This window comes from Callithrix jacchus, chromosome 18, assembly GCF_049354715.1.
Source record: "Callithrix jacchus isolate 240 chromosome 18, calJac240_pri, whole genome shotgun sequence".
Lineage (NCBI taxonomy): Eukaryota > Metazoa > Chordata > Mammalia > Primates > Cebidae > Callithrix > Callithrix jacchus.
In genome coordinates, this window is record NC_133519.1 from 18,637,967 (window position 1) to 18,662,047 (window position 24,081).

At 36.4% G+C, this 24,081-nt stretch overlaps 3 protein-coding genes across 3 annotated transcripts in view; 2 read left to right on the forward strand and 1 right to left on the reverse strand.

Annotated features, from left to right (window-relative positions):
• The window catches only part of LOC108589047 (olfactory receptor 10T2-like), a 68,178-nt gene that overhangs the window by 21,868 nt on the left and 22,229 nt on the right, over positions 1–24,081 (reverse strand). The window lies entirely within an intron of this gene.
• OR10K1 (olfactory receptor family 10 subfamily K member 1) lies at positions 1,936–4,992 on the forward strand. The gene has a single exon (XM_017966381.4). The coding sequence runs from the start codon at positions 2,353–2,355 to the stop codon at positions 3,292–3,294; it is 942 nt and encodes a 313-aa protein (XP_017821870.3). The 5' UTR covers positions 1,936–2,352; the 3' UTR covers positions 3,295–4,992.
• Positions 16,047–17,085, forward strand: OR10R2 (olfactory receptor family 10 subfamily R member 2). The gene has a single exon (XM_002760149.7). It carries the CDS (start codon positions 16,047–16,049, stop codon positions 17,046–17,048), a length of 1,002 nt encoding a protein of 333 aa, XP_002760195.5. The 3' UTR covers positions 17,049–17,085.

A 24,081-nucleotide genomic window follows, 5' to 3' on the forward strand; every position in this document is an offset into this window, starting at 1 on the left:
TCACACCAAACTAGACCTGAAAGCTAACCCTTTTCATGTCATACTGAAGACCTTTCATCTCTGTTTTATAGCTTGAAGGTATGTGTCAGGATGAGAATTTTTATTTTCCTGGTCTTAGGTCTTTCTGTCAGTACAGATGACAACACACTGTGGTGGTCCCTAATGGCTTCTTAAGTGGATAGAAGCTGCCTTCTCAGATGCACCATGGAGCTGAATCCCTAGATCATAAAAACACAGTTATATCACTCACACGATTCATCTAGGTTGTGTGGGTTTATATTAATACTATGTAAAAATCCACTGGACTAGAATCAGCTGGCCTCATGTGTCTGAGAAAAAAATAATCCGAACAATTCTCTTTGGTATTGGTTACATACAGGTAGTCCTTCAGAATCAGATAATTCTAGTTTCCATGGTCTACATTATACATCATATTCAGTTGAGTGAGGGCCTAGTGGTGGTTAGAGGTTGATTAGTGGAAAGAAGATTCAAATGAAAGTCTTTTGGGAAAGTGATGAGGATAAGGCAAAGCAATGACCGTAAGTTTAGATTTCCTCACTGTTTTGAAAATACAGGAATTCATTTGTTGAGAAGGAGCTATTATATAGTGAAACTTTTACCCTTCTGTATATAAAAACATATAACTAATACACACACACACTCATACATACAAATATAAATGGAGGTATACATTGTATTTACTTTTTCTATATATATAATAGCGATATCTTTATAGTTATACTAACATTATTAAAATAAGTATGTCAACTAAGTTTAGAAAGAGTTTCTAATAAGTAAGAAGGAAAAAACATCATTTACAAATTCTATGAATAGATATAATGAATTTCAGAAATGCTTGCTGAATTGACTTAGGGTTCAGAAAACAAAAAAAGTTGCTCTCGACTAGTAAAATGCAAAAGTAACAATAACAAAATTCTGGTAGCAGATGGCAACAATTTCCCAACACAAAATGATATGGTAACTTCAGAAGCACAGAATGAAGACTGGACACCAAAATACAAACCGGGTGATTTTCTATGCAGACAGCACTTTCTTTACTTATTTGGATGGGTTATTGAAAAATGTTCCCATGAAAACATTAGGCCTAAGATGACTTTAGAAATAACTTGTTATAGCAGTCTGCAAAGCATTTTTAGTGGCAGAATGTTCAAATGAAATCTTATTAACATAACAATATATAAAAGATACAAAGCCTAAGGTTTACGGCAGTGTGCCTTTCTTGCCCACACCCTGTGGCAAGCTCTGTCATTTCTAGAAAGCTCTTTTTTTCTGAGTTTCTCCATGTTCTCTTAGCATGGAAAAGTGAAGTGTGTTGGAAAATGCCACAGTCAATCATCTCTCTTTAATACCCTGGTGATTGTTCTCTTCCTGAAAAAAGAATTTTTTTCTGTATGCTAATGTACTAATGTTATTTATTTATTTAGTTTTTGAGACAGATTGTCACTCTGTTACCCAGTCTGGAGTGCAGTGGTGCAATCTTAGCTCACTGCAACCTCCGCCTCCCGGACTCAAGTAATTTTAACACCTCAGCCTCCCGAGTAGCTGAGATTATAGGCGTGTGCTGCCGTACCTGGCTAATTTTTGCATTTTTAGTAAAGATGAGGTTTTGCCGTGTTGCCCAGGCTGGTCTCGAACCCCTGGCCTCAAGCAATCCATCCACCTTGGCTTCCCAAAGTGCTGGGATTACAGCTGTGAGCCACCGCTTCTGCCTAATGTTATTTTTTGTTTCACTCTTGACTCAGTGTTTCGACTTGTGGAACGTCCAATAGTATTTCTTAGCCTTATCTTGGAGATATAAAAAATTCCCAATAAATGCATGTGTCCTCACACCTTTACTTAGAGATCATCAAATACTTTCTCTCCTTTCTCATTTTATGGTTGGATAAACTAATGTCCACGTGGTTATGTCTTAACATTATTCATTCTTTCATTCTATATTCTGATCAGCTTCAGGTAGCTGAAGTTAACATTCTTCACTTTGGAAGGTGAGATGCCTTGGCTTCACAGTGAACGAGAAAAACAATAATCTACACGTTACATAAGAAAGAAAAGAAGGAAAACTATTAGCAAATTTCCTAATTCTTGGACAGAGAGATAACCTGTTCTTCACATTAGAAAAGGCCTCCAAACAGGTTGTCAGTTATTCTTTTGCATATTTCACCTAATTCTTTTAGCAGATATTTTAATGAGGGAAATGAAGAATCCCACCAAATATCTGGAAATGCCTGCCATCTGCAAACTCGGTGTGAAGTTTCCCGTACATTTTTGCTCTCCTTTCTGGATCCTGGCTTCTACCTCTGCCCCTGACTCTCTTGTATAGAAGTACTTTCCATGGAGCGGGTCAATGAGACTGTGGTGAGAGAGTTCGTCTTCCTCGGCTTCTCATCCCTGGCCAGGCTGCAGGAGTTGCTCTTTGTTATCTTCCTGCTCCTCTACCTGTTCACTCTGGGCACCAATGCAATCATCCTTTCCACCATTGTGCTGGACAGAGCCCTTCACACCCCCATGTACTTCTTCCTTGCCATCCTCTCCTGCTCTGAGACTTGCTACACCTTCGTCATTTTACCCAAGATGCTGGTTGACCTGCTGGCCCAGAAGAAGACCATTTCTGTTGTGGGCTGTGCCATCCAAATGTTTTCCTTCCTCTTCCTTGGCTGCTCTCACTCCTTCCTGCTGGCAGCCATGGGCTATGATCGCTACATGGCTATCTGTAACCCACTACGCTACACAGTGCTCATGGGACATGGGGTGTGCATTGGACTAGTGGCTGCTGCCTGTGCCTGTGGCTTTGCTGTCTCCCTAGTCACCACCTCCCTAATATTTCATCTGCCCTTCCACTCCTCAAATCAGCTCCATCACTTCTTCTGTGACATCTCCCCTGTCCTTAAACTGGCATCTCAGCACTCTGGCCTCAGTCAGCTAGTCATATTTATGCTTGGTGTATTTGTCTTGGTTATTCCTCTGCTACTTATTCTAGTCTCCTATGTCCGCATCATCTCTGCCATTCTAAAAATCCCTTCTGCCGTTGGGAGATACAAGACCTTCTCCACCTGTGCCTCCCATCTCATTGTGGTAACTGTTCACTACGGTTGTGCCTCTTTCATCTACTTAAGACCCAAGACCAATTACTCTTCAGGCCAAGACACCCTAATCTCTGTATCCTATACCATCCTTACCCCATTGTTCAATCCAGTGATTTATAGTCTGAGAAATAAGGAATTCAAATCAGCTCTACGAAGAACAATTGGCCAAACCTTATACTCTCTTAACTAAAGAGCCATTTTAAAAAACTACTAATTCTAGTACACACCAGGGAAAATGTGTGCTTTTACACATTTTCTCATTTTATTGTCCAACTGCACTGTAATGTAAGAACATTTCACATATGAGAAGAATGAGGCTCACAGAAGTTAAGGCAGTCTGGCTTTCTACTGTCCATGATACTTTAACAAGACTAATCAGATATGGGAACAAAGCCCTCAGTTCCTTAATAAATTTAATTATATTTTACTGCTTTAAGTATTGCTAATTCAAAAACTAATATGAGAGCAAAGATGCATCCCAACTTATGAGTGCTATGCCTTGAAGTAGACAGCTTGGATACACCAAGACAGCAAAGATGTATCCAAAAAAAAGGAAAAGAGCAGGAAATCCATCTACCCCTACTTTCCTTTTTCTAAAGACTCGAGATAACTTGGTTTCCACATATTCTGCTAGAAAACCTGGCGGTCCTTTTTGTCCCCAACTCATTTCCTTAACCTACCTGTTGAAATATCTTTGCCTTTACTTGGAGTTGTTTTGCTCTTTCTTTGTCTGAGGTGGAACCACTCATGGTTCTCTTGATGCAAATGTACGCCCTTCACATACTAGTTTGTCTTAGTCCCCACATTTATTCCTGAACCACTGTATTAATTTGCTCTCTTCAAGGAAGCTACAAGCATTGCCTACTTGATGAAATATCTCAAGTAATTCCAAGCAAAAGGCTTGAGTTAATGTTACTAGAGGGCTAGAGTCCTAGAATGACCAGAGAACCCATGGAAAACCCTCCAGTAACTCCCCTTGACACACGAGATAATGCCAAGAGTCCTTCATTATCACAGATCTGTCATCTAGTTTCTGCCTCTCTCTCCAGTATTATCGTTTCTAATTTTGTTGTTCTGTTTTCTGTATGCCTTCTGGTATGTTCTGAAGCTAACCAACCATTTGCTTGTTTCAAAAGTGACAATATTCTGTGTTTGCATGTGTGGGTTATTCTCTTTAGCTCATCTCCTTTACATAATTTAATACTTGCTCTCACACCTCAAGACCATCCCAGCTATCTTGCTTTCCTCTAAACCCTCCCTTGTCTGCCTGCTGCACCCTACTGATGGGATTAGGCTCTGCCACAACCAGGACTTATTTTTATTGTATCTTGTATAATTTCAACAAATATTTATTCATTTCCTAATATGTACTAGCTACTGTTTTAAAGCTACTGGAAATAAATGATGAACAAAATAAATGTGGTCTCTGCCCTCATAGACCTTATTGTCTGGTTCAAGACAGTCCGAGTAAACAGAAAAATGAAGGAAAATACTTTACAAGTTTAAGTTTATTCTCTGAAGAAAAAGTGCATTCAGGGGATAGAGGAGAGAATACTAAGATAAACCAAATTTAGATTGAATCGTGTGGGGTTGGTTTCCCAGAGAAACTGACACTTAATCTGTATGTGGCCTGAAAAGTAGGTAAAAGTCATCAAGTAAAGGGGATTATTTTGGGAGATGCTTTTAGACAGAAGAAGCAACGTGTGCAAAACCCCTGAAGCAAGAACTGGATGAGTTGAAGACAAGCAAATAAGGCCTGTATAAATGCTTTTTATAAAATGCTTCTTAATTGACAAATAAAAATCATATATGTTTATGATGTACAACATATTTTAATATACATAGGTATTGCAGAATGACTAAATAAAGTTAATTAACATATACCTTTAGCTCATGTACTTATCTGTTTGTGGTGAGAACACTTACAATCTACCGTTAACAATGTTCAATTACATAATACATTATTAACTCTAGTCACCATTATATGCAATAGAGCTTTTAAAATTATTTCTCCTATCTAACTGAAATTTTGTACTCTTTGACAAACATCTTCAAAACTCTTCCCTCAACCCCTCACCTGATTTCAGCCTCCGGTAACCACCATTCTACTCTCTGCTTTTATGAGTTTGACTGTTTTAGATTCCACATATGTGTGAGATCATGTGGTGTCTTGTCTTTCTGTGCCTGGCTTATTTCACTTAGCACAATATCATCCAGGTCCATCCATGTTATTGCAAATAACAGGACTTCTTTCTTTATGTAGCTGAATCATATCTTATTGTGTATATATGCCACATTTTCTTATATTAGGCTGATGCAAAACAATTATGTTTTTCTAGATAACTTGTTGCAACTTTTACGTCAGCACTGGCTGCTTCACCTTGCACTTTTATGTTATGAAGATAGCGCCTTTCCTTGAACCTCATGAACCAGCTTCTGCTGGCTTCCAACTTTTCTTCTTCAGCTTTCTTATCTCTCTCAACCTCTGTGTTTTGTGTTTTTTTTTTTTTTGCCATTACTTTCAATGGCAAAAACTGCCATAACTTTTGCACTAACCTAATACATTTGTCCATTAATAGACGCTTAGGTTGATTCCACACCTTGACTATTGTAAATAATGCTACCTAAACATAGGAGTGCAGATATCTCTTTGACATTCTGATTTTATACATCAAGTATATCAAAATTATAAGGACACATGGTAGTTCTATTTGCAGTTTTTCGAGGAACCCTGTTACCGATTTCCATATTGGCCATACTAATTTACAACTGCCGACAGTGTATAGGGGTTCCCCTTTCTCCAAAACCGTGGAGGCAATACCTCATTATGGGTTTGATTTGCATTTTCTGATGAATAGTGGAGTGGAGTATTTTTTCATGTACCTGCTGTCCATTTATATATCTTGAGAAATATCTATTCAGATTCTTTGTTCATTTATAATTGGGTTGTTATTTTTCTATTGAGTTTTTAAAGTTCTTTACATATTATGAATGTTAACCCCTTATCACATACATGATTTGCAAATATTTTCTCTCTTTCCATAGGCTGTCTCTTTGTTCTTTTGATTGTCATGTTTTCTGTGAAGAAGTTCTTTGGTTTGATGTAATCCCATTTGTCTATTTTTGCTTCTGTTGCCTGAGCTTTTGGGGTATAAATGCTTTTTCTGCTTTCTCTCTGCAATGAATTTGAATTTACTGACAGCGTGGGTTTATGTATCAGACACAACTTTGTTGATCCAGGTCCTTGTATGGTGCCTGGCATAACAGAAATATCTGTTTTATGAATGGCCATAGCAGTCCTGCAATTTTATGTGTCCGCCCCCCAGTCTTGCTCTGCCACCTTCATGCCTTACCTTGGTGAATATTAACTCCTTCCATCCTCACAACTGAACCAAGCACACGGAAGTCTTCTTCACCACTTTTTTTTTTTAATCGTCATACCACCCATTGTGTCTTATAGATTCCACTGCTAAAAGGTCTTCAATCACATTTTTTTCCCTATTTTTACAGGATCATCCTGTCTTCTCTGGATTACTGCAAAAACTTCAAGTACTGTGGTCCCCAGTCCATTCTTCATACTGCTGCCAGGGAAGTCTTAGGGTTGTTGTGATTGTTAAATTAGAAAATATGTGTCAACACTTAAAACAGTTGTCTGGCATATAGAGAACTATTTTAATGTTGATCTTTATTATCATTGTCATCATCATCATTTTAAAATAAAAATCTAATTAAATAACATCCCATATTATAAAACTTTCAACAGTTCCTGACAGATTTGAAGGTACATGTTAAGTATTTGTTAAAAATTCTACCCCAAAACTGGCTCCTGGATAGACTGATTTTTTGAAGGGATTTTTTGTGTCTCTCTCTTCTTCATTTCTGCTCTGATCTTAGTTATTTCTTGCCTTCTGCTAGCTTTTGAATTTGTTTGATCTTGCTCCTCTAGATCTTTTAACTGTGACATTAGGGTGTTGATTTTTATATCTTTCTTCGCTTTTCTGTTGGGCATTTAGTGTTATAAATTTCCCTCTAGACACTGCTTTAAATGTGTCCCAGATTCTGGTACACTGTGTCTTCATCCTCACTGGTTCTGAAGAACACCTTTATTTCTGCCTTTATTTCGTTATTTAACTAGTAGTCATTTAGGAGCATGTTGTTTAGTCTCCATGCAGTGGTGCAGTTTTGAGTGAGTTTCTTAATCCTGAGTTCTAATTTGATTGCACTGTGATCGGAGAGGCTGTTTGTTATGATTTTCATTCTTTTGCATTTGATAAGGAGTGTTTTACTTCCAATTACATCATCAATTTTAGAATAAGTGTGATGTGGTGCTGAGAAGAACGTATATACTGTAGTTTTGGGGTGATTTCTGTAGATGTCTATTAGGTCTGTTTGGTCCAGATCTGAGTTCAAGTCCTGGATATCCTTGTCAATTTTCTATCTCGTTAATCTGTCTAGTATTGACAGTATGCAGCCAACAAACATATGAAAAAAAGCTCATCATCACTGGTCATTAGAGAAATGCAAATCAAAACCATGTGGAGATACCATCTCGTGACAGTTAGAATGATGATCATTAAAAAATCAGGAGACAACAGATGCTGGAGAAAATGTGGAGAAACAGGAACACTTTTACACTGTTGGTGGGGTATAAATTAGTTCAACCATTGTGGAAGACAGTGTTCCAGTTCCTCCAGGACCTAGAAATAGAAATTCCATTTGACCCAGCAATCCCATTACTGGGTATATACCCAAAGGATTATAAATAATTCTATTATAAGACACATGCACATGTATGTTTATTGCAGCACTCTTCACAATAGCAAAAACTTGGAATTAACCCAATGCTCATCAATAATAGACTGGATAAAGAAAATGTTGCACATATACACCATGGAATACTATTCAGTCATAAAAAAGGATGAGTTTGCTATGTCCTTTGCAGGGACATGGATGAAACTGGAAATCATCATTCTCAGCAAACTGACATAAGAACAGAAACCAAACACCACATGTTCTCACTCATAAGTGGGAGTTGAACAATGAGAAGACATGAACATAGGGAGGGGAACATCACACACTGGGGCCTGGGGGGTGGGGGGCTGGAGGAGGAATAGCAGGGGCTGGGGGGATTGGGGAGGGATAGCATTAGGAGAAATGCCTAATGTAGATGACGGAGCGACGGATGCAGCAAACCACCACCATTGTACAAGTATACCTATACAATCCTGCATGTTCTGCACAGATACCCCAGAACTTAAAGTATAATAACAGAAGAAGACCAAAAAGTAGATCTACCATTTCATTCAGCCATTACACTAAAAAATAGGATTCTACCAAAGTAATTCTTGTTCCAACAAAATACACTGTTTCATGCCTCTTTACCTTTACATGTATTTTCACAAAATTTGTTATTTTGTATTATTTGTCTACCTACTACTCAGATTTCAAGACGTCACTCAAGCATAACTACCTCTCAGAAGTTATTGACCTCCATAATCCAATTTGCATTTGTTTTCTATATCCCTTTATAGTGACATACACATATCTCTCATAATGCCCCATCCAAATATACTTTCTATGTTTCCTCCCCTGGGGGTTTCTTTCATTCCTTCTTTCCTTTCCTTCCCTTTCTTTTTTCTTTTCTTTTCTCTCCTTCCTTCCTTTCTCTTTCTTTCTTTTCCCATTCTTTCTCTCTCTCTTTCTTTCTATCTTTGACAAAATCTCACTCTGTCACCTGGCTAGAGTGCAGTGGTGTGTGTGATCTTGGCTCACTGCAAGCTCTGCCTCCTGGGTTCAAGTGATTCTCCTGCCTCAGTCTCCAGAGTAGCTGGAATTACAGGCGTGTGCCACTATGCCTGGCTAATTTTTGTATTTTTAGTAGAGACTGGGTTTCACCATGTTGGCCAGGGTGGTCTCGAACTCCTGACCTCAGGGGATCTGCCCAAAGTTCTGGGATTATAGGCATGAGCCACTGTGCCCAGTAGGGGCTTAATTTCTTAAGGTAAAAACTACCAATTATTTGAGCTCAAATACTCTAAACATAACACAGTTTATGACGGACACTAAGCTTTGGGATAAATAAATACATCAGTGCTGTCTCTGGGCCCTATAACTGAGTTCTCCCAACTCTGCTACATCTCCCAGATTTGCTCCTTGTTGCTGTCACTGCTGGATCTACAAGCACCTGTCAGTCCATGTCTCTGCCATTTCTCAAAATATATTTTTCCTATTGAAATAGAGGCTAGAGTTAAGGAGTGAACATACTTGTCTCCAGCCAAAGGGCAAAACTCAGGAATGATAGGCCAAAGCCCATGGGAGGCTTTTCTGCTGATTTTGTTTCCAGTAGCTTCCAGATTTTCGGTGAGTCACTTCACCAAAGAATCTAAAATAGGATACCAACTAATTTCCTGAGTCAATTGCATAGTTTATCTAGTTGGCAAAAAAGCCTTAAGGAGCATTTTCCCTTTGGATCATAGTTGCTAATTCAGGGAGGGCAGAATGTGTCAGAAGCAACATGGTCATGGCTCCCTAGGGTGCTAGATAGTAAAATTACCAAGCAGGGCATTGATGCTAATGATAACCAGAAAAAAACGCCCATTAATTACAGACTATAGGGTTGTAGTTGATCCGGTCCATACAGAAGAGGCACAATGACCACTGTTCTGGGGAGCCAAGCAGTAAGTCATTTGTTGCTGTCTTGAAAAATTTAAGAGAGCAGCAGGAAGTGTAATATACTGGGAACATGCTTGTTTTGGCAAATCACTTACACTTTTCCTTAAAGGGCCTGGGCCATGATTAAGATATAGGGCAACTTCATTCCTCTCTATCCCAAAATTCATATTTTAAAGAATGTGAAACTCTTTCATACTGAAGATTTGGTCTTATTCCATAGATGGCTTGAAGAAATTAAATTATCTAAACTCTTAGGACATATTTATGTCATTTCAAAGATGTTAGCTAGTTATGCCTTTTATCTTATGTTTAATTCAGAAATGGTTGAGATTTTCTTAGAATTGCAGTCTACAAATACACGACAGTGAAGGTTTGGGAGATGGTAATAGGAAAGTAGCTGGATGGGGAGACAAAATAACACTCAGTTTGAGGTCTTAAAGTCAGGAAAAAAGAACATTAGAGATATTGCAGAATGGTCAGAAAGGCTGTCCCTAGCACCAGTCTTAAGAAGGAATGAAGGAAGAAATGAAGGAAATATTTAAATAGGGCTTCTTATATATAATTCTGGGCTATGTTTTTTACTTATGCTGTCCATTAATCCTTATAATAGCCCATATTACAGAGGAGAAAACTAAAATTCAGGAGGATTAATTTATTTGCTCACAGAAAATGCAGAAATAAGATTGTGAATTTCATCTCTAGTGCTTTCTTCATAACGTAAATTTTTACCTAGCTTCCTTGCTCACTCACTGGGATTTTCTTTATCAATGACATGAGAAATATCTACAAATTAGTTGCAATTATTTATTCATTATTAAGTTGTTTATGATCTTGTCAGATTTTGAATGTTTGTTCTTGTTAGAAACTCTGATGCTGATGTGTTTAGACAGATGTGTACAAATGTTTGATACCTAGTACAGAAACTTTTGTCAAATGAACAGCATAGCCTTTGCCTTCTAAGAGCTTAAATTGTACTAGATAAGAAAGATCATTGTATAGAATGATCTAAAATGTAAGAAGTCCTAGAATGTAGGTTTCACAAGGGCAAAGGTCTTTGCTTTGTTCACTGTTGTATCCCAAACACCAAAAAAGGTGTCTCAGATTTAGTAATGTATACAATAAAGAGTTGTTAAATTGCGAGAGTGCTTGGAAACCTGACTTAGAGGGAAATGATTTGAAAGATCAGAGGATCTGCCCTAACACAAGAAAAGGCGTTGTTGTTATACAACATGGCTCTTTGCATGTTCAATGAACTATGACATTTCATATTATTAAAACATTGGGGTAAAATCTGGGAGCTGAAGGAAACATTTGCAGTGTTGTAAGAGATCAAATTATCAACAGCCTTTTTCCTTTTCTTTCCTTCCCTTTCCCTTCCTTTCCCTCCCTCCCTCCCTCCCTCTCTCACTTCCCTCCCTCCCTCCCTCCCTCCTCCCTCCCTTTCTTCATTCCCTCTCTCCCACTTGCTTGCTTTTCTTTCCTCCCTTTTAAGAAAACTGGAATTTCACAATGTTTGTAGGGATTATTATACAGTTATGAGTAAGAAGGTACTTGGTTAAACGTAAATTTAAATGTCTCTGTGATTGACACTTCTTAGTTGAACTGTTTCAACACACACCTTTCCATTTAACCTCCTATCTTCTCCCACCTTCTCCCAGCTGTTCTCCGTGTTCACAATGCCATGCCTTTCATTCTCGGGCCCCTCTATCTCTGTTGCCCAAATCACTCTGGAAAATAATCTCCTCCAGTTGCCATTTCCAAGTCAACAGGAGTGAAGGTGAAAGTGAAAAACAAAACGAAACGAAACAAAACCCTACAGTTTCCAACTCTGAATAAATTTATTTCCTCTAATTTCTTCCCTCAACTTGGTAAAGCCGAGTTACCTTCTAGTTTCCATACTGTCATTTAACACACAATAATACTGCCTTTCTCAAACCAAGTACTATTACTATTAGCTTGTGTTATGATTTTTAATTTTTCCTTATAAATACATTTTGACATATAAATCTGTATGGACAACTTTTAAGAATTAGAATGTTGGAATAAATTAGATAAATATATTCAAGGATATTAATATATTTTGCTAAATTTCTTTGCATAAATAAAATCAAATTATAATCCTATTAGTAAATCTTTTGTTACTAGTCATATAAAATCACCACAGCTGATTTGATGAGTGAAAATAATATTTGCATTTATTTTTGACTTGAAGTATATTTCAAACAAAGTAAAATAAATTTTTATACGTTTGATGCAGTCTATTTCTATTTTATAAACTGTGTGCTTATATCTGTTTTCTTCTTCAAAGTTTGTTATTTTCTCTATTGGTCTGTAATCAATTTTTCATTAACATTAACATTTGAAGAATATTTTTGGTAGTTTTCCATTTGCTGTTTGCTTTCTAATATTTCTAACTATGCCTTTGTTGTAAATAAATATTTTATTTTATACAAATTGTTGCTTACTATTCCTCAATAATATTTCATTATTGTTTAAGTTTAGCGTTTCAAATTTTCTATCCAATAATAAAATGTTTTCTAATCCTTTATAATTTTTTTGCATTTTATTAACATATAAAACAAATTTTGAACATATGCATTGAAAATTTAAACTGATATTTAAAATGTATTAAAGATGTATTTATTAAGTTACTATTGTATGTCAGAAACAGTTTAGATGACATTCAGATGTTTTATACTTTAAAAATAATTAAATTTTTGTTTAGGTAAATAATTAAGGTATAAACTTTCTTCTGATCACTGCTTTAAATTTAGTCCATATAGTCTAATATCTATACCTGACATTATTTTCTAGAACTTATTTTATTTTACATTGTATTTTCCCTTTGACCATCACTTAATGGTATTTTCAAATATTCATATGGGAGAGCTTTCAAAAATATGATTTCTATATGATTTTATTTTTATTGTTACTGGTCAGTGGTTTTACTCAAACATAACAGATAGGGTTTCTATATATTTTAAAAATTAAATTAAAAATTTTAAACAATTAAACTTAAAAAATTAATGTTTTATTTAATGCTTCTTCAAATATATAAGAGAAATGTGTAGGATACATTTTAGTGTTTACTGTTTTTGATGAATGTTTATGAGCACTTGATTAGTCATGAATACGACTAAGATGAAAGGGTGATGAATCATTTCAATGTATAGATACAAGTCTTCTATTTCATAGCATCTGACTGGTGTGAAATAGTATTTTGTGGTTTTGATTTGCATTTCTCTGATGACTGGTGATGATGATCATTTTTCATAAGTTTCTCGGCTGCTTGTATGTCTTATTTTGAGAAGTGTCTGTTCATATCCTTTGCACATTTTAAAATGGGGTTTATTGGTTTTTGCTTGATTTGTTTAAGTTTCTTGTAGATTCTGAATATTAGGCATTTGGAACATAGTTTGTGAATATTTTCTTTCATTCTGTAGGTTGTTTAGTTCAATATGTGAAAATCAATAAATGTAATTCATGACATAAATAATTTAGAAATAAAATCATCTCAGTAGATGCAGAAAATCTTTCAATAACATCTAACATCCCCTCATGATAAAAACCCTCAACAGACTAAGCTTTGAAGGAACATATCTCAAAATAATAAGAGCCATATATGACAAATCCACAGCCAACATCATATTGAACAAGCAAAAGCTGGAACTATTCTTGAGAACTGAAACAACACAAGGATACCCATTCTTACCACTCATATTCAAGGCAAAAGAAATAAAAGACATCCAAATAGGAAAAAAAATGCCAAACTCTTTGTCTTCATTGTTGACATTATTCCATATCTAGAAAATTTTAAAGACTTTGCCAAAAAGCTCCTAGAACTGATAAATGACTTCAGTTAAATTTTAAGATACAAAATCAATCTTAAAAAATCAGTGGTACTTCTACACATCAATAATGTCCAGGCTGACAGTCAAATCAAGAACACAATTACATTTCAATAACCACAAAGAAAATGGAATATCTAGAAATACACCTAATAAAAGAGGTGAAAGGTCTCTGCAAGGAGAACTACAAAACACTGCTCAAAGAAATCAGATCACACAAGTAAATGGAAAAGCATTCCATGCTCATGAATTGGATTAATCAATATTGTTAAAATGGCCATACTGTCTAAAGCAATTTACAGATTCAATGCTATTTCTATCAAACTACCAATGTAATATTATCAGAATCAGCAAAACTATCACAAAATTCATATGAAACAAAAAAAGGGCTCAAATAGCCCAAGTAAACCTAAACAAAAAGAACAAAGCCAGAGAGGCACCATAGTAACCAACTTCAAATCATACTATGATGTTACAGCAACAAAGACAGCAGAGTTCTGGTGCATAAACAGGAATATAGGCCAAGGGAACATAATTTTTAAAAAAAGCTCAGAAAGAAAGCTGCACACCTACAACCATGTGGTCTTCAACAAGGCTGACAAAAACAAACAATAGAAAAAAGACTTCCTATCAGTAAATGGTGTGGGGATCACTGGTTAGCCATCTGCAGAAGAGGAAAACTGGATCCTCACTCTTCACCATATACAAAAATTAACTCCAAGTGGATTAAAAATTTAAATGTAAACTCTCAAACTCTAAAAATCCTAGATGAAAACCTGGGAAACACTATTCTCAATATCAGCTTTGGCAAAGAATTTTTGGTTAAGTCCCTAAAAGCAATTGCAGCAGAAACCAAAATTCCTAAGTGGGAGCTAATTAAACTGAAGAGCTTCTGCAAAGCAAAAGAAACTATTGACAGAGTGAAGAGATTCTTATTTCTACTTGTTAGAACCTGAGGGGAGGTTTAGGTGCAGTGATTAGAATACATTGTAAATAAGCTAATTTTATTTAATGAGATTCTACCTCACTAAAAAGGATTCTTATCTTCTTTTATACTGTTTTAATTGTTAGTAGAAAATCAATAGTATACTATGTTGCTTTGACTTTTTACTACAAAAAAAATCTATTGTAAGTTTCAAATCGCAATTTTCATTGCTTTTCATTTTTCACGAGCCCTACACACAGTTTTTTCTAAAAGCAGTGCATACATCAGAATTCAATGACTCTACAACAGACCATGTTTATTTAGGACATGCTGGACTTCATGTGTGTCTACAGATGAAGGTGATGATGGGTAAAGAAAGAAGGAAGGTGATAAGGATAATTCTGGTCACTTCAGAAAATATTTATTCTGCATACAAATACAGATAATCAGTCAAAATCTGTTTGCTCATTTTTCTTGAATGTCTATATTATTGTTGTTCAAAGTGAGGAATAGGTGATATTAACCTAATTCAATCCATCTATATTGAACCCAACCTTCTGTTTAGGTATATAATATATTCTTTTGTAAAATGTGTTTGTGGTAATTTTAATTATGGTTACAAATATAACTAGGCATTACTAGAGTGGTAAACTTTAAGTTGTCAGCCTGAGAATGCAAATAATTAACTTACAATTATTTTTACCAACAAATGGAAGAGCTGTGATGTGTTCCAGAAACACTTAAAGATCCTAGAATAGAACAAAAATGGTGACTGTTAAATGGATCTCAACGCTCCAAAGGCCTCTCTTTAGTGATTAAACTAGACTCATTTGGGGAATTCTGATTCCTTTTCATATACATTTTATAATCATCTTGTCAACCTTTAGAAGAAAAGCCTGCTGGGATTTGTTAAGAATTACGTTGACTACATAGACCAATTTGATCAGAATTGCTCTATATTTTATTAAGTCTTTACACTCATAAATATGGGTATACTTCATTTACTCATATGTTTTATAATTTATCTCAACAATGTTTGAAAGTTTTCTGTGTATGTGTCTTGCACTTTTTTGGCTAACTCTAACACTAAGCTTTTTTTTTATTATATTGTGAATTGAATTGTTTTCTTAATATCATTTTTTAGAGTGTTTGTTGCTTGTGGTAGTAGTCCAAATAATGAGCCCCCAAAGGTGTCTATGTCTTAATCACTGGAACCTGAGAATATGTTAGATTACACAGGCAAGAGGAATAGAGGGTGCAGAAGGAAAAGTCAACTGACCATAGAGATATTATCCTGTGGGCCCAAAGTAATCATAAGCCTTCTTAAAATTAAGAGAGAGAATCAGAAAGTCAGAGAAGGAGATGTAACTTTGTTGACTTTGAAGATGGAAGAAGGGGACCATGAAACAATGAACATGAGAGGTCACTAGGAACTGGAAGAGGTGAGGAAAAGGCAAGATTCTTCTTTGTCAGGTCCAGAAAGGAATACAGGACTGCATGACCCAATTTCTTATATTCATATATCTAAATATGTTTTACTTCTTTCCCTCTTTGCAGATACTGACAGAAAACCTCACCACGGTCACTGAATTCCTGTTGCTGGGTTTTTCCAGCCTTGGTGAAATTCAGCTGGCCCTCTTTGTGGTTTTTCTTTTTCTGTATCTGGTCATTCTTAGTGGCAATATCACCATTATCAGTGTCATCCACCTGGATAAAAGCCTACACACACCAATGTACTTCTTCCTCGGCATTCTCTCAACGTCTGAGACCTTCTACACCTTTGTCATTCTACCCAAGATGCTCATCAATCTACTTTCTGTGGCCAGGACAATCTCCTTTACCTGTTGTGCCCTTCAAATGTTTTTCTTCCTTGGTTTTGCCATTACCAACTGCCTGCTATTGGGTGTGATGGGTTATGATCGCTATGCTGCCATTTGTCACCCTCTGCATTACCCTATTCTTATGGGCTGGCAGGTGTGTGGAAAACTGGCAGCTGCCTGTGCAATTGGAGGCTTCCTGGCCTCCCTTACAGTGGTAAATTTAGTTTTCAGCCTCCCTTTCTGTAGCGCCAACAAGGTCAATCATTACTTCTGTGACATCTCACCAGTCATTCGTCTGGCTTGTACCAACACAGATGTTAATGAATTTGTGATATTCATTTGTGGGGTTCTTGTACTTGTGGTTCCCTTTCTGTTTATCTGTGTTTCTTATATCTGCATTCTGAGGACGATCCTGAAGATTCCCTCAGCTGAGGGCAGACGGAAAGCGTTTTCCACCTGCGCCGCTCACCTCACTGTTGTTATTGTTCATTATGGCTGTGCTTCCTTCATCTACCTGAGGCCTACAGCAAACTATGTGTCCAACAAAGACAGGCTGGTGACGGTGACATACACTATTGTTACTCCATTACTAAACCCCATGGTATATAGCCTCAGAAACAAGGATGTCCAACTTGCTATCAGAAAAGTGTTAGGCAAGAAAGGTTCTCTAAAACTATAAAATTGAAATATTATTATGTTTTAGATTTCTCAATAAATAATGCCTTTTTATCACATGCATATTTTAATGGTAACAAATTCATTGAAATAATACGGGTCTTTAAGATGCATATCATAAAATATGTTATTCTCCTTATAGTCTCTTTAAATCCAATCCAAAGGCTAATCTTTTTCACGCATGGAATCTCAAAAAGCTCTTCAAATTTAAAAGCCCAGTCCACTGCGATAACTGAAAATTTAAAATTAATTTAAAGCTAAAATTTCTGCCTTTTCTGGGTGTTGACTTTTGAATTGGGAAGCCTGCTTTAGGACCAATGAAGGCTGACTTAATGTATTAGCTCTCTCAGCAAACACTTTTCTCTCTACTTATTTCAATGACTGACCGTTCAAGCATTACACTGGGGAGAGGAACCTCTTACTTGATTGCCGCTGCCATGCTCTGGCAATAGTGCTTTCAGATGTTGCACACTGAGTCTTTCTCACGCAAGGAGCCTTCATAGCTGCTGAAATAATTTCATACTGAGAACTTCTACCACATTTCTTGTGATATGGTTGAATCTGCCTCTAGCTGACAGCTTGTGAATTTTTCTCTTAATTCTGAGATTTCAACACTTACGTGGGTCACCTGTTTTCTAAAGGTCTTTTTGGACAAAAAGTTATTTTCAAGTGATTCCACAATGACTATGTCTCCTACATGGTCAATATATGATCCAAAAGAAAATTTTGACAATCCTTGCTACCCACAGTCAGTTGAAGTGCAGACACCTCTCTCTGTGTACTGGTATTTCAGGCCATTAATACATTCAGGTTTCTCAGGTGAGCTCGGATATCAATCCACCGTGTTCCTTTATCTCCAGCAGATGTGTATCAATATCTTGAAGCAGTTTTCTACTCTTGAGGAGAGATAAAATGTTAAGAAATCCAAGAGCTTCCTTCAAAGATTATATTTCCTCCCCTTTTTTCTCAAAACTTTTATTTTTTGAGTAGTTTGCAGATTGTATTTTGTGCCTCAGCTGAAACTAAGAAAAACTGCCTTTTATGACATTGCTGCCTGTTTTTCCTATAGAATAAGATGTTATGATGGTGTTTATTGGTAAATATCGAGTTCATAAAGTTACCGTTTGTATATAGAGTCAACTATTTGGCCTGACCACTGGTACAGCTGTGAATAATCACCTTAATCACTCTAGATCCCATTTCACAGCACGTGGTTTTTTGAGAACCTGTTGAAAGCTGTGTATCTAATACATGAAACTCTCCTCATACACAAATACAGGGAAAAAAAAACTTGCTTACAATCTAAGGAGTTTACATCATATACAAAGTCCATCCCTAAATCCAGTTCATGGGAATCCTTGTTCGTGGCCAAAGTCACATAATCCATTTAAATTTGCTTTCATCATTTTATCTTTTTACTTTTAACAATTTGTTGTAACTTTTTTTTACCTGATTGAAAGATTATTTATATCCTCCTGTCACAGAGTTTACATGTTTTATAATTTTACTATAATGGCAAGAGAAAGTAATAGACATCCCACTGCTACCTTCTAGATCTCTTTAATGGATTTAATTTCCTTTTTAATATTAAATTTCAGAAATTTTATAACGAAGTAAGCAGTGAACCTATCCTGGTCAAGATAGCATAATTAACTAAAGTAGTGCTATTTTATATCATATTCATTAAAAATTTAGTAGCTACTATGTGATCTAGAATTTGAGGTTTTTAAATATAGATTATGTATACATTAGAAAAACTAAATTCTATATTGTGAAAAAGAATGACAACTAAGCAGGAAGTTTCAGAAATCAAACTACACTTAACATCTTGGTCAACTTTCATAAAAAGTAGCTGATTTTTGTGTTCAACACTGATGTCTAGAATCTTTTCTACAGCATGCTGACATAAGTGCGATTAAAAGCTTTTTTCTATCTTACTTTACAGATCTAGTTTTCTATTATCCCGGCAGATAGGTCTCTTGAATTCCTTTTTTATTAGGAGAAACATGAAAGACTTAAAATTATGTTTAAAAGGGATTATAATAATAAATAGTAGAGTAATACTTCTACAGAAAAAATAATTTGCAATGACAAAATGGCCTTGTTTGGCCATCATTAAATGAAAAGGCAGAAGATAAACCTAAATTTACCATACTGTGCATCACATTCCCTTACTTAGGGCTTATAAGGTGTGATCCTTACGGAGAATGGTCCTGTGCTGGCCTAAGAACCAAAGACTTTCTTACTTGAAAAGATTATCATCTTCTTTGTCCAATGTCCACCATCAAAGATTTTTTAATTTTCACCTATTTCATGAAGCATTGCCTGATTTCCATTCTTCAAAACACCATAGCAATGTAAGCTTTACTTATACTTCCTATTGAGCTCTAATATATTGAGCTGATTATGTATGTATATTATTCTCTCTGCTGGACAATCAGCAATGTGAAAGGAAGTAATTTATTATACCTGTATATTAACTCTTCCTAAATGTCTTCTATATCCCTGACATTCATGATACAACTAATACATGTCTCTTAACTTTAATTGAATAAATGAATGCTTGGCCTAGCTAAGTCAAACATCTGAAACTACACATGAAAGTGTAGCAACATTTATGTCCCCCAAAACTGTAATCAAAAATAATAAGGATAATTTATTTTGCTCATTAATCTCTACATGGGAGAGGGCTTATAAGATTGGCTTGTCCCAATTCCATACAATGTCAACTGAGCTGCCTGACTAGAACTGAAGGACCCACTTCCATTTGGCTCATTTACATGGCTGGCAAAATGGTGTTGGTTTGTGGTGGAGCTGAGTCAAGGCTATAGTTTGTAAGAGTCAGTTTCTCTCCATGTGGCTCTTTCCATGGGGTTCCATAAACTTTCTCATCACATCATGACTAGTTTCAAAGACTAAATGTTCCAAGATAGAGAAAGAGGAAGCTGCTAGACTTTTAAGGCATAACACCAGCTGGCTGGCTGCTTTTGACATCCAAAAAGACAATGATGTGATGGGCATAGAATAATAGCAATGGCTATTTCCCTTGGAAAAAGGAAGAAATTAGACAAATCACAGTCATTGGTCCATAGAAATTCTCAAATTCATCTGGACACATGTTGCCAGTCCTGTTTCCTGGGAATGAATTCCATGACTTTTGTATATAACCTGTGATGTCATTTCCCCCACTTTCCGATCATTCTTTTTTATCCATAAGACATAGATAGCTACAATTTGCAGACATGTCATTTCTCAGTCTGATACCTCCATGTAAGAAGTTGAGGGTTCAAAGGTCTATTGTGTTGGCTCTGTAGTCTTTAGCGTGTGTTGATAGAATGCCTTTTTAAAACTGTGTGGGTTTCCTATGTTTCAATTTATAAATTAATTCCATTAGATAAAACTCACGTCCATATTCATTTCTTTATTATGGGTCACTTGTGAGGTAATAGTATTAATAATTGCTACATGGCAATTCCCCTAACATTCTTAAAAAGAAAAGAACTGGAAAAAACCACCTTAAACACAGGGAGTGGAACATCACACACTGGAGTAGGTAGCAGGGAGGGGTGTAAAGAAGGGATAGGAGGGGGAGGGGATGATGGGGAGGGAAAACACAGGGAGAAATGCCTGATGTAGGTGACGGAGGGAGAGAAACAGCAAACCACCACGGCATGTGTGTACCTATGCAACAACCCTGCGGGATGTACACATGTACCCCAGAGCTTAAAGTACAATAATAAAAAAAAAATTAACAAAAAGAAATTATCCAAAAATAAAAAAGAAGGCTTATTGTTAAACTTTAAGGATTCATACCCTTAGGATATTTATAACTCTTGTTAGATACAGCCCAAAATATTTCTGAGTTCTAACAAAAGGTATTACAGTTACATTCTTAAGATGTTTACCCTGAGACATTAGTTTCCTGGTAGCACCTTGGATTTGATTTCTTCCTTGAAGCCATTTTGTACCTTGTCTTTGTTTAGAGAGACTGTGCATGAAAAACATCTTTATTTGCAAACTCAACAAGATTTGTATCTTTGTTTTCTCTAAATTCTCAGAAACTTAAAGAAATTATGTGCTTTTTAGTTGATCAATAGTAATTGTGCATATTCATTAGGTATATAGTAATATTTTGTATGCATTTGTCAAAGTAGTCACTCATCCCATCGGATTCAGGGGAAGGAAGAAGCCACCAAAAGTTTCTGTCTGGGTTAATCAGCTGGGCTTTTTCTTTACTTCGTCGTCTGGCAGCATTTAAAAAAAAAAAATTGAAGTTCTTGGATGCATGTGCAGGACTTGCAGTTTTGTTACATAAGTATAAACGTGCGATGGTGGTTTGCTGCACCTATCAGCTCATCACCTAGGTATTAAGCCCAGCTGCATTGGCTATTTATCCTGATACTCTCCCTTTCCCTGCCTCCCACCATAGGCCCCAGGATGTGTTGTTCCCCTCCCTGTGTCCATGTATTCTCACTGTTCAGCTCCAACTTATAAGTGAGAATGTAACCGAATTCTGAATTCCAGGGAGCGGGGGAGTCTCAGCTCCCCAGAGAGGATGTTCTTCCAGGCTCTTGGTCTCTCATTCACCCAAGAATGGGAGAGGGGACCACGCTGGGCACGGTGAGTGATTAAGTAAATATCAGACCCCAAAGAGTTTTGCAGAAAGTGATTTATTTAGACAGAGAAAGAGAAAAAGGAGAGAAAAAAAGATGTGAGAGAAGCTTCCACAAGATTGTGGAAGGGGATCCAGATCTGGAGTCCGCCTGGATGTGAGGTACAGGGACTTTTAAACTGGGAGGAATTCCCACCTCAACCAAGGCCCCTGGCTTATGAAAGGAGTTCCTTTAAACTTCCGCTGAAGTGACTGATCTTTGATACTTCCCGTGTGTGCCAAAGTTTAAACAAAGACCCTTAAGATCCCAACTGTGAAGGGGAGATATGGCGCTGGGAAATTCTTGCCTTAGAAACTACGCCCCCTTGTGGACCCGGGAATAGAATACATTCCCTCAAGAACATGCAGGACATGACTTACACCAGAGCAGTTCACGTGAGCACCTCAGAGAGACATCCATGTGTGTCTAGCATTTGCCCCATTTCCAGCACAAGCGGATGCACTCACTGTCAGAAAGAACTGATATGTGAGCTGAAATGAGGAGATAGCTGATGGCCTTTGTGCAAAACTATATGAAGCCACTGTCACATTTTTCTTCATAACCCAAACTGTATTCATATACTGAGGAAATATTTACCAAATTAACATTATATTCCAGAAACAAACCTGTTTCTAATGTACCTGAAAGATTCTGGCATTCTAATATTCTGTCCTCTATTCTTCACATCTTCCTTTATTCTAGCTTTCAGAAATAGGAAGGTGTAGCGGCTTAAAAAAGAATACTTTTCTTCAATTGCAGAATGAAACTCTAGAGGCACTACGTAGGGAAATTCAAAGAAGATGGTTTCATTGATGTATATTTTAACAAATGACGCCTGGAGAACCTCCACATCTCTGACTCTTTAGAGAATTTCTAAGTCAACTAATCCCCATGAATAATAAGGCTCTTTCTTTGGCCAGTGAATTCTCATAGTGTATTATCATTGTTCCACTTGTTAATTAGAAAAATTATGGACAAGTATTGGGCACAATGTGGTAATTAGCTCCCTGTGGAGGTGGAGAGCTCAATTACCAACCAAGGCATTGAGTCCATGGCTAATGTAAAAAGGAAAGACCATTGATGATACCCAGTGAGGCACTACCTAAAGTACCCATGAAGGAAGGGCACACAGGTAACATTTTTTTGTGGAGTAATGCTATTCTCTTATTTTGGTCTTGGGAGTTCCTGAAAGAAGAAGAAGAACCCTGAGGCATCATGACAGGGAAGACGATTTTGGCAAATTTCCCCTACAGACCTTCACGGAAGTTTCTAGGAGGTGCCTGAGAATGAATAAAACAGGTACTAGAACTTGATTTGAACAAATGTTAAATTTTAATGTTTATTTAGAGACTTTGTTTTTTTTATTTAGAATACCAGTGACAGTCACTTATTTATATGTCCAATTTAAAAATTGTTGAGTTTTTCCCATGAGCTAGTGATCTGTTTACTTCTAGTTATTAGTAATGAAAAATAGAAATTGCCATCAAATGACAGAAAGAAAAGTCGAATAATGGAAAAAAAAATAAGGATAAAGATTGAGACCAAGACAAAGGCAGAGACCCAGTATAACTCTTGATTATTTCATAGAGTGGGGGCAATATTAATCTTAGAAAGGAAGAATGAAAAAATTACAGTAAACATACAACGTATGAGGAACACAGAAGTGTTTCTCACTTAAGAGGCACATGGTAGTGCCTCTTAGGGAAACCAAGTTACTACAAAATAAACTAATTGGGATTATTATTAATTCATTAATAGGCATTTATTCATCAATTATATCTCAATTATTTAAATATTGGATAAAGTTGGGGATACAAAGGGGATAAATGAGGCGTTTATCCTTGAGACTCAAATCTATTGAAGACACCAATAAGAAAAAAAATTAGATATAATAAGTTGAGTATTTTGATAAAGACCAAACTAGACAAGCTTTAAATTACTAAGAAGGAAAAAGCATACTCTCCCTAGACATATTGAAGAAAGTTCAATAATTGATGATTTTAAAAATGTGAGGAATGAGTGGGCCATACCTGAAGGAGAAATGATATTGGAGGCTGAGATATCTCTCTCTCTCTCTCTCTCTCTCCCTCCCTCCCTTCCTCCCTCCCTTCCTCCCTCCCTCCCTCTCTCCCTCTCTCTCAGTAGAATATTAAGACACAAAGGCATATAAAGGAAACTCTAAGTATTTTAGTACAATTCCTGTGTGATGAAAACTTAGAGGATGAGATTATAAATATATGTGGACAGAGGATCACTCGTCCTATGATTCAGCTTCAGGAATTCCGCCCTTACCCTATAGGTGATAAAGAGTTACTGAGCAACATAATGTGAAAAAATCAATTCACTATTTCTACTTGTTAAGAAGGTGATCTAATTATTCTGTTT